The following is a 9,496-nucleotide window of genomic DNA, read 5'->3' on the forward strand; positions in this document are numbered from 1 at the left end:
TTCCAATTGACGCACATACACTAGACTAGCGGCAATAAGAATGCCCAGGAATTGTGCGCTCGGCTGGGCCTTCTCCGTTCAAGAGGCAAGTGTCGACCTCCACGTGGAGATGATCCACTTCGTCCGTGGCCACCAGGCCGCTGCCGGCCGGCAGTTCGTACGTGCGCGAGCTAACGACCTCGGCGTTTTCCAGGCGTGGGTCGTTCGGCGAGACGCCCTCGGGGAGGATGATGGTCTTGATGAACAGAGGCGTGACCCGGCACTTGTCTCGCACCCATGCGTCGAGTTCGCAGTGGGTTCGGAAGTCGCCCTTTACAGTGCTTACAGGGGCGCTGCGTGACTGGCGAAATGTTGCCTCACAAAGATTCCCTCCCACGCGGGGAGACGCGTGGACTCAGCGAGATGCGGTCGCCGGCCTTGGGCATGTCGATCGGCGCGAGCGCCATCGAGGAGGTGGTCGGCGGCGGCGGCATGGCTATGGGCGGCTCGCTCGGCGTGTACTCCGGCGGCGGCCTCGCCACTCGCGGCGCTTGGACCGTCGGCGCAGGCGCAGGGGGAGGCGGCTGGTACGCCTGTGGCGCTGGCTGCGTGTAGTCTTTGTATTCCACGTCCGAGGGCGGGTACGGCTTTACCGCCGAGCTGGTCGTGGTCTCGTACATCGGACGCTCAGCCATCGACGTGACGTGACCTTTTTCCTGCATGTCAACGAAGCCATCAGAGTGCCTGCGCGAAGATCGGGATTTGCTCTTTCGACATTCCGTCATGTGCGTTTCCGGATACGGTGCGTGGTGCTCGTGGGGGCACTGAGGATATCGCTCCGCTGGCGAGCGCTGCGCAGGATCCGTGTAGACGTCAGCAAATCTATCGGGGTACTTGAAGGCAGTCGTGCCCATTTGCCGCATACAGTGGTCGTCCGTGCAACGATGGAAATGAACGTGTCCAGTGGGGGGGAACTGCCACTTCCCGTCCTTGTTGTAGAAGTCATCTGGGGCATCGTGGGCGCCTACGGAACTGCACTGTTGACCCATGATTCGGATGATATCAGAAAATACTAAATCTGAGAGTTTGCACATCTTCACTCAATTAAAAAGCCCGCAACAGCAACTTTGTCGCTTGGGACTTTCAGGGAAAACGGAACTCTCACGGCCACACCGAGTGCGGCGGCTCTTTTTGCTTGGGCGTCTCACACTACGCCCAGATGCGCTGCTCTCTAGTCGGCCCACGATTGGCTTCGTCAGCACCACCTCATCGTCAATGGGGATCCACAGAGATGGGGCCGGCGGCATGGTGGCAGACAGGTAGGGATTCCAGGATTGAGGGGCGTGTGAGACAAAGTGCCACGGACGCCCAGCTGGTCGCTCGTAGACGGTCTCCGTTCTGAGGTCAAAGGACGCCGCGCACGTAATGCGTGGCTCCACTAGCGTCAGCTCGGAGTGGCGCATATCGTGTTTTTAGTGACTTTGTTGCAAATGAGTAAGATGTGCACTCTGCGGCTTGGGACACGATTGTCGGTCCGCTGGAATGGATGTAGCTTCTTTCGCCATTAGCTGCAGGTCAAACACCTTGTTATCTGCGTCCCGGTCGTAGATGGTCAGGCGGTGCAGTGCACTCGCCATGACTCTTACATCATGCTGGAGACCTGAAACCACCTTCACGAAGGCACACGCCGTATGAAACGACTGCCGAGGAATGTGAGCGTCCGCGTCTCGGGCGCGCCAGACCACAGTGGTTTTGATGATGTCGAAGGTGGATCTCAACCCGTGCGCCATGGTGGTCAGAGTAGACCGTAGGTATCTACCACGGTTCACTAGGATCGCTCGACTCGTGAGGTTCATTGCAAGACGAAGAAGGCGCATCACTGGCTGAATCACGGCGTCCCAAGCAGGGCCGCGAGCTGCGTGGCTATGGAACGGCTGCTCCGCCCACTCCAGCAGAACGGAGCCCTGGTTGGTCCAGTCGTGCAGGGCATCTCGCTTCATGGCGTGGAGGTTGTCCATTGGTGGTGTCCTCCACCGAGGTCTATGAGCGAAATAGAGTTCGATGCCCGAGATCATCTGGTCCAGCTGCATTCGGAGAATGTCCTGACTTTCTGCATGGCTTCTAATTTGAGTCACTACGATCTGCAGGGTGTCCAGGAAAGCACGGCTCAGAATTCCGTAGCCCAAGACCAACATTGGCAGATGAGAGACCAGTGACTGCCGGATGCGGTTTACGCTCCGTCGGTGTCGCGACTCCCAGCCGAAGGCCTCCACCCGCGAGCGTAGAGAAACGAGGGTGCAGTTCATGGCTTCCAACGCCACTTGCATGGGTTCGAGGACGTACCTGGTTTCCAGCTGCACCAGTTCCACATCGGAAGCGACGTCTTGTACGGTCGGCCTACCCAATCGCAAGCTGCGGTGTCGTACGTGGTTCTTGGGCCATGCCTCCACTCGCCGCACGAACGCACCGTTCCAGTCCCAGGCAGGGTAACTGGGATCGGATGGCCAGAGATCAAGTGTTTCTGTCAGAGCCGCGTAGAAATCTGAGCTGGTGCCCTCGGTCGCCGGCTCAGGCAGCTGGCACAGAGAGGACTCCACATTGTCGAGATCTTCACGGGTAGGAGGGGCAGGATGCATGTCGAGGTCGGACCACGACACGGCCATGGATTCCGTCCTGTCGGCAGCCAATGGGTGGACATGCAGCGGAGGAGCGGCGGCTGTGAGGTGCCCTGACGTAGCCCTGTCTTCAGATGTTCGGGGAGTTTCCAGAAATTCAGAGGGAGATACCGAAAGCATCTGCAGCGGTGACAGTGCAGACGAAAATGATGTGTCTCGATCCAAGTCCGGCGGTCCGAATCGCATGAAGAGGTGGCTTACATCGTCGTCATGTTGGCTGTCGTCTAGAACCGGTTCGTCTGGGATAATGGAGGAAGGAGTGAAATCTGAGAAGGAAATCGGGAAGTGTTCGTTGAACGTGGCCTCTTGCTGGGCGCGCGCCCGGTACTCGGCAAGCTCATCCACCGCTGACGCAGCCCGCTTGGGCTTCGTCGGGGAGTGGTCCATCGACCGAGCGACCGTGAGCGAGTAGCGCTGCTGTCTCTCTTCGTTGACTGCCTTCGAGAGGTCACGAAGCAAGTCGAGGCTGCTGCGCTTGACAGACGAAAGCTCCCCATCCGTCTTCAGGCGTGTTTGTTTGGCGACTCTGTTGGTGACGCTCTTCGTGCGCGCGTCGATGCTCTGGGCGATTCGGACTGACGCCTCTTCCGCTTTTTTCTTCTCGAGAGCTTCCTTCTTAAGGCGTTGATTCTCTTGGATCTGAGTTACCTTCTCCGTGGCTTCTCGAGCAATGGTCTTCTGTTGCGCACGCCTGGCTGCTTGGACTGCTATTTCGGCCCATTTGTCTACGCACGCCCTCTGGATTACCAGCAGCTTCTCTTCTCTCAGTTCCTCGCGCTCCTTACGCTCCCGAAGGCGCCGGACTTCGTCAGCCGCCATCTGGATCTGATCTCGCAGTCGCTGCTGCCTGAACGCAAAACGATCACCTCTGTAAGCGTCGACGAGGCCATCAGCTCCCCCAATCAGAACCCCATCTACTCTGAGCCTTCGCAAGGTGTACAGCCGGTTTCGGTTTCGCAGCCAAATCGAATCCGTTCTCTCATCCATGAACGACCATCCCGGCTCCAAATTGACATGCGCAGTCGCCCTTATAGTCAACTTGACCTCATGTCGAGTCTTCCGGCCTATTTTAGGGCCTACCGCGCGGTGGTTCCTCCATGTTTCAGACGGAACAGCCAGCTGTTGAATATGCCAACGGTGCATGGTGTGGGGTATCACCACCACCGATTCCAGCAGCGGCGTCAGCACGCAACTCGAGCCCGCGACAAACTCCCCACGGCGGCGGTTGGCACTGATGTCAGACAAGTAACCGTCGTCGTCGCGGTCACAGGGAGCCGGGGTTGAATCATCGAGAGATCGGGTCGCGTAGCGCCACTGGGTGATGGTGGATCCGCAGCGCGAACGATAGTAGGAGTCGAACCGGGCCAACTGATCTTCCAGCAGCTTCAGTAGTCTGAGGAGGTCGCTCTTCACAACAGAATGTTCAGTCCGCAACGCGGACAGCCGGATGCGGTCCACAAGGCTGTGCAGCGTCCACATGAAGTTGACACCCCAGAACTTGAAGGCTGTCATTGGCATGGCCCGCACCTCGTCCAGCGCCGCGAGCACCGGCCGTGCCCCTTCGGCTAGGTTCAGAATAACGCGCACGATATATGGCCACCGTGGTGGCACGCCTATGGTGGCGAGCGTGAGCATGATCAAGCACGACCACCGGTAGTCCTCGTTCTCGTTCCACCGTGTATGCACTCTCATAGCGAGGTACTGGGCCTCGTGAGCCGACATCCTGTCAGGATGGCAATACCTGAAACACATCATATACTTCAGATCCTCATTCTCGAAAATTGGAGCTAGGGTTGGTAGGTTGAGCTGAATATTGAGAGACATGACTTCCACAGGATAGGGCGTCGCGTAGCCGAGAACCTCTGGCCGATTCTGTAGGCAGTGGCCCATACAGATGCTCTCATACACGAAGTCATTCGCCTCCTCTGGTGAGATGTCAGGCACTCTCGTCGCAAGAGCGGCGGACAGGCGACGAGTATCAGCGGCTATTTGGGGGAACTGCTCGAGGAGGCCTCGGCCGATACAGATGGTGCAGTCGGCGCAGTCGTCGTCGGCCGGAATCGCTGCAGGAGTCTCTGGCGGCGCCCTCGGCTGCGCATGGCCTATCCACCTGGCCAACGTGTGGAACTCCTGACACTCAGTGAGAGAGACTGCTGCCGGAGTGCCGTCGTCAACACTCAGGCACTGCATTACGGGTACATCCACACAGCCACCTCGGCCTACCTGAAACGACAGGTGATTCTCGAAGTGGTTGATCCGGTTTTCCGACTTCTCGGGGTCCGCGCAGAGCGCGAAGCCTCCCAGATACACGCCTGGGAACTCAATTACGAGAAAGGAATGAAAAAGCACAACCACAGCCCCTGACTCCGGCAGTTTCGCTTCGCGGTCAAGACGCAGGTCGGTGTAGAAGAACACCGCACGAGTCGCCACATCAAGAGGGGGGAGTTTCATCGAAGACGTGGCACTCCGCCGATTCAGCATAGTGCACACACACACGCTAGGGTTCATCTGCTCGGAAACCAGACACCACCTCGCGTGTCTTGGGGAAGTAGACGTTACTTACCAGCTTCGTCGCCGAAGAATCGGCAGCAGCCATCAACGGGTGCACTTTTTTGGAGATCTCTGCAGCGGTGATTCCGCCGTTGATGGTCGTATCAGACTGAATTCATGGTCGTAAGCGCAACCTACATTCCTTTGCACATGGAAGCCCCAATCGCAGTCACCCGCGTCAGGATCTGTTCCCCGCCACTTGACCACGACGTTAGACACCACGGATGCAGGCAATGATTCTGTTTCGCATAGACATTTCCTCTCACGCTGCGAGCCAATAGTTGTGTGCAATGTTAGCCCGTGAAAGCCTTCCCACCGAACTTCCCCATCGATGCACGACGTGACGACCCTCGTAAGGAAGGCCACGCGGATGCCACTTGCGTCTTGATTCACATAGACCGACCCCACTCCAATGCCCCCGTGATAGGTGGCTCTGTATATCTGCCAGTCCGCATTCAACTCGACTTCTAATGCGCGTAGGTGGGCGACCCCAGGCTTGGTCTCCACCACAGTACCTGTCGGATCCTGACAAAAACCAGACCACGGAGATCGAACCAAGTTTTCCTTCATGTTGTAAACGGACACAATGAAGTGCTTCTGGGCTTCCAGATCAAATGCTACCTCCAAAGGCCTCCCCGTGCTTGCTACTAGCTCAACTCCGAAGAAGTCGTCTGTGTAGTCGTGAATCACATCCAGTACTGTGGCCAGATTCTGAGGCGGCAGGATGCGAGTGAGCGCAATGGCGCTGTACAGAGTTGCATAGTCAACGTCAGGCACCAACATTTCAGTATTTCACACGTGTAGAGGCTGGTAGGAGAGAGGATCATGGAAGCGAATAATCTTCAGCAGGTTTTCAACCTGCAGCGCCATGGCGACAGCCACGCCGAACAGCGCGAGGTTGGTGCAGAATGAGACGAAGAAAGGAGTTCGATAGCGGCCCATGGCAGACAAGAAGGGCATCTGGTTCGCCTCGTAGATCGCGGCGCCCAGAGCCCAGCCCGGCTGCTGAGTGGTCTCACCCTCCCCGACAGTCGAGGCGAATGTTACCGACATGGAGTCTTTGGCGATTTTGTACCCGTCTACGAGCGTGGTTAGACTCCAAATGGCCTTCCAGCACATCTTCATGCTGAGGTCGCCGTAGCCTGCTGTATCTCTCGAGCACAGATCGACCACCGCCTGCTCCATAGTGGTCAAAGAGGGGTTGGCAGGGATACCCAACGCCTGCTGCACTTTCGCAAACTGTCCGAATGCCATAAACCTCGATGTCACCAGCCGCGGTTCATAGACGCCGTTGTAGCTGCAGGAGTGCGTGAAGCAGGGGGGCTGATAGAGAAGTGCTTGCGCCCTGGCTCGGCACGCATCGTAGTCCGAGCTCCCAGCAAACCGAATCTTGAACCGCAGCTTTGGGCGGCCCGGTGGCGAGTCGAGCGCGTCGAAGTTCGCACTCGATCCACCAACACGCGACATCATTGGATCCAACACTACCGACTGAGGGGAAATCGGTGATGTCTGGCCCATCGGCCGCAAGGTTCCCCGAAGAAAGGCGACCGACTGCGGAGAAACACCAAGAGCCACCACGTAATCGTACATGAGGCGAGCGTCTATGTCAATGTAGAACCGCCCATCAGGGAACATGAAGTCTGGCATTTCGAACTCTTGGGTGTGTCCCTTGGGCCAGCAAGGGTGCACAGCATCAACAATGATAGTGGGCATCGTAGAGGAGCCTGTCACCGATGTCGGAGAAGGCGTTGGCGACCCTGTAGTGTCATTGGCGTCGGTGGTCAGAGCGAACTTGGAGAAGAGGGACTCTTTCCCACGAAATCCCTTCTCCTGAATGTGAGCCAGTGCGGCCTCCACGCCAAGCCTCGCGCTGACTCGCGAAAGAGAGTCCCCCCAGCCATAGCCTAAAAAGGAGTGCGAGTAAACCCGGATTGGGCTGCCCCCCAGATAAACCTCATAGAAATCTTCGATGATAGAGGTATTCAGAGGAAAGAAAGTCACCTGCGCCGAAGCCCCACCCATATCCAAAGCGCCTATCGTTTCGTTTGCGGGCTTCAACAGTGTACCGTACGCAGCGTTGACCGTCATCCATCCGAAGAAGCCCTCCTCTTCCCCGCTGATAACGCGAACCGAATCCTGCCGAGTATGGAAAGGTGTTTGCTGAAGATAGGCTCGGATACTATCCATGATGGCCTGTCTCGCGTCCACGTTAAGATCTCGCATGCCGGCAGTCGCCTTCAGGAACACCGGAATCTCTGCGAAGTCGTCACGTTTCACTCCGTATTTTACTAGCTGCGTCTGTGCTTGTTCCACCAGCGGGCCGAGGCACTTCTTGCCTGCAAGCTCTGGAGTTCCTGTCATCGCTGATATTCCCGGAGACGTTCGAAACTGGAAAATCTCCTTTGGGATTGACACGAGGTCCTTTCGTCGTCCGTTGGGATCCTGAACTCGCATCGGATACTGAAAAATGTGAAGGCGCGTACCGTGACTTCCTGCATCGATCATCAACAAAAACTGATTCTCCGACGTAACGGTCCACGAAAAAGGCAAGAACACCTTGTCTACCAACGCGGCATAGGTCAAAAGAATGACCCCCACAACTGCTGGTACTCCAAAGAACAGAAGGCCTATCTTGTTCAGCCGACTATGTCTGGAGAGATATGCAGCCGGTGTGGTCGCTACAGGCATAGGAAAATGGTTTAAAAAACTAATTCGGGTCATCAGTTCACAAAGTCTCTCAGCATCCTCTGGTCTTCCTCTGACAGCGTACTGAGCCTGGGAAAGCGGTGTCCTCGGTCATGCTCAATCTGGAGAGCCTTCTCAAACCTATAATACAGGTTCATAGAGCGGCGGTACACGAAGTCAGCCCTGCTGGTAATGTGTAGGCTGGGCACATTAAAACTAGTCGCATCCTGCATGCCGGAATACAGCCACGGAGCGTAGAGGCCGCTCACGAAGATTGCCTTCTTGACCACGGAAGGAACGCGTCCTTGCTGCTGCAGATAAATGATGGCCGCTCCAATGATGGACCCCTGGCTGAAACAAATGATTCCGTCGTAGTCGCCTTTCTGTAGCTCCGCCACTACCCACGCAACGCTTTCTTCATGGCCGGTGAAGGTAAGACTCGATATGTCGGATTTAGATTCGCGAGCACGGTCCTCATCAAAAAAGAACCACTGAAAGACAGCAGGGTTCGTTAAACGGCTGGCGACTTCTTTATCTGCTGGCTTGACCGCTCGGTGGAAGGGGTTCACGGCAACCAAGTCGCACAGCTCATCCCACCCAGCAGCTTCTAGCTGATAGCTCATGAATTCCTTATTCGTGCGAAGGCCAGGAAGACACAGAAAAGTAGGCATAAGACAATTTGTCAATTTCGCATACTCGTTGGGTATTTGGTGAGAGTGTGATGTCCCTGAATGCGAAAGATAAATCCACCATCTGTTGATACGTTTCAAATCGACTATTTTAATGAAGTTTAATCCTTGGCTGATTCTAACCCCTGCCGGGTCCAATTTCCTTACCAGTGGGGCTTGCAAGGCGGCATGTACTGTGGGCCTGACTGCCTGTACCGCAGTGGGGACAGTTGGAGGTTTGGTGACCCTGGGTTTGGCGGGTCCTCCCTTGGTCGCAAAATGTCTGGACATCCATTACGAGTGTACCACGCGATGTCCGAATATGCTCAGCGATCTTTGTTAGCTTGAAGATTGGAAAAAAGTATCGAAAAATATCACTCTGGGGCGGGCCAAAACATATGGTGCGCGGGCCAAAAGATATGGTGCAGTTGAGTTACACGCCGGAGCCATCAGAGCTCTCCACTGTAGCATTCGCATCCAGGCGCTCTGCAGCGCGTCGCCTGGCGAAGGCATCCAGCTGTCGGAGATGCTCCGTCTGAATGGTTTTGATGAGCTCACTATCTAGCAACCGCTGGTCGAAATCCGGGATGGAACTGGGGGAGAAGCCCAAGCTCTCCGCCAGGGCTTCCTGCTGCAGCCAGTGCAGTGCAGCAGCCGCCGTTTCGATCATGAACCTCTTGCTCGGATAGATGTCCAACTTCAGCCCTTCCTGTCGGTGACGTTTTTTCAAGTTTCGTACGAGCTGCTCGTCCGTTGTGGTGTCCTCCGTTTGCATTTTTACAAGAGGGTGATGCTTCCGTTTCCACGTCGTCCAAGCCCTGCGTCTCGCTGCTGTTCTCGTGTTGAAGCTCTCTCTCTCCTCCTTGCTCAAGAAACGCCTCACTGCAAACCACCAAGACGGTCGCTTGTCAGGAGGCACACTTCTGTACAGAATCTCTT

General features: G+C 56.3%; 6 protein-coding genes across 9 annotated transcripts; 1 reads left to right on the forward strand and 5 right to left on the reverse strand.

The window, feature by feature from the left end:
- Positions 1 to 25: 25 nt before the first annotated feature.
- On the reverse strand, positions 26 to 1,073 carry KVP17_001055 (uncharacterized protein; the record flags this gene model as incomplete). Of its 2 annotated transcripts, XM_068516105.1 has the most annotated exons (2): positions 26 to 332; positions 361 to 1,073. In XM_068516105.1, the coding sequence occupies 2 exons, from the start codon at positions 1,071 to 1,073 to the stop codon at positions 26 to 28; spliced, it is 1,020 nt and encodes a 339-aa protein (XP_068371015.1). The 2 variants fall into 2 exon arrangements, with proteins under 2 accessions (XP_068371015.1, XP_068371014.1); XM_068516104.1 differs by lacking the exon at positions 26 to 332 and having other exon boundaries at positions 357 to 1,073.
- KVP17_001053 (uncharacterized protein) lies at positions 41 to 340 on the forward strand (the record flags this gene model as incomplete). Its single annotated transcript, XM_068516100.1, has 1 exon — positions 41 to 340. The coding sequence occupies one exon, from the start codon at positions 41 to 43 to the stop codon at positions 338 to 340; it is 300 nt and encodes a 99-aa protein (XP_068371010.1).
- Positions 1,074 to 1,451: 378 nt separating the features above from the next.
- KVP17_001056 (uncharacterized protein) lies at positions 1,452 to 5,105 on the reverse strand (the record flags this gene model as incomplete). Its single annotated transcript, XM_068516106.1, has 1 exon — positions 1,452 to 5,105. The coding sequence occupies one exon, from the start codon at positions 5,103 to 5,105 to the stop codon at positions 1,452 to 1,454; it is 3,654 nt and encodes a 1,217-aa protein (XP_068371016.1).
- A 46-nt stretch (positions 5,106 to 5,151) lies between these two features.
- KVP17_001054 (uncharacterized protein) lies at positions 5,152 to 7,892 on the reverse strand (the record flags this gene model as incomplete). Of its 3 annotated transcripts, XM_068516101.1 has the most annotated exons (3): positions 5,152 to 5,313; positions 5,343 to 5,949; positions 6,001 to 7,892. In XM_068516101.1, 3 exons carry the CDS (start codon positions 7,890 to 7,892, stop codon positions 5,152 to 5,154), a joined length of 2,661 nt encoding a protein of 886 aa, XP_068371011.1. The 3 variants fall into 3 exon arrangements, with proteins under 3 accessions (XP_068371011.1, XP_068371013.1, XP_068371012.1); XM_068516103.1 differs by lacking the exon at positions 6,001 to 7,892 and having other exon boundaries at positions 5,250 to 5,987; XM_068516102.1 differs by lacking the exons at positions 5,152 to 5,313; positions 5,343 to 5,949 and having other exon boundaries at positions 5,997 to 7,892.
- A 32-nt stretch (positions 7,893 to 7,924) lies between these two features.
- On the reverse strand, positions 7,925 to 8,560 carry KVP17_001058 (uncharacterized protein; the record flags this gene model as incomplete). Its single annotated transcript, XM_068516108.1, has 1 exon — positions 7,925 to 8,560. One exon carries the CDS (start codon positions 8,558 to 8,560, stop codon positions 7,925 to 7,927), a length of 636 nt encoding a protein of 211 aa, XP_068371018.1.
- Positions 8,561 to 8,990: 430 nt separating this feature from the next.
- On the reverse strand, positions 8,991 to 9,332 carry KVP17_001057 (uncharacterized protein; the record flags this gene model as incomplete). The annotated part of the gene is made up of 1 exon (XM_068516107.1): positions 8,991 to 9,332. The coding sequence occupies one exon, from the start codon at positions 9,330 to 9,332 to the stop codon at positions 8,991 to 8,993; it is 342 nt and encodes a 113-aa protein (XP_068371017.1).
- Between the last annotated feature and the right edge of the window lie 164 nt (positions 9,333 to 9,496).

Source organism: the organism of the source record quoted next (genome assembly GCF_019968985.1).
Source record: "MAG: Porospora cf. gigantea B chromosome Unknown PgB_NODE_927_length_9496_cov_120.288, whole genome shotgun sequence".
NCBI classification, from domain to species: Eukaryota; Apicomplexa; class Conoidasida; order Eugregarinorida; family Porosporidae; genus Porospora; species Porospora cf. gigantea B.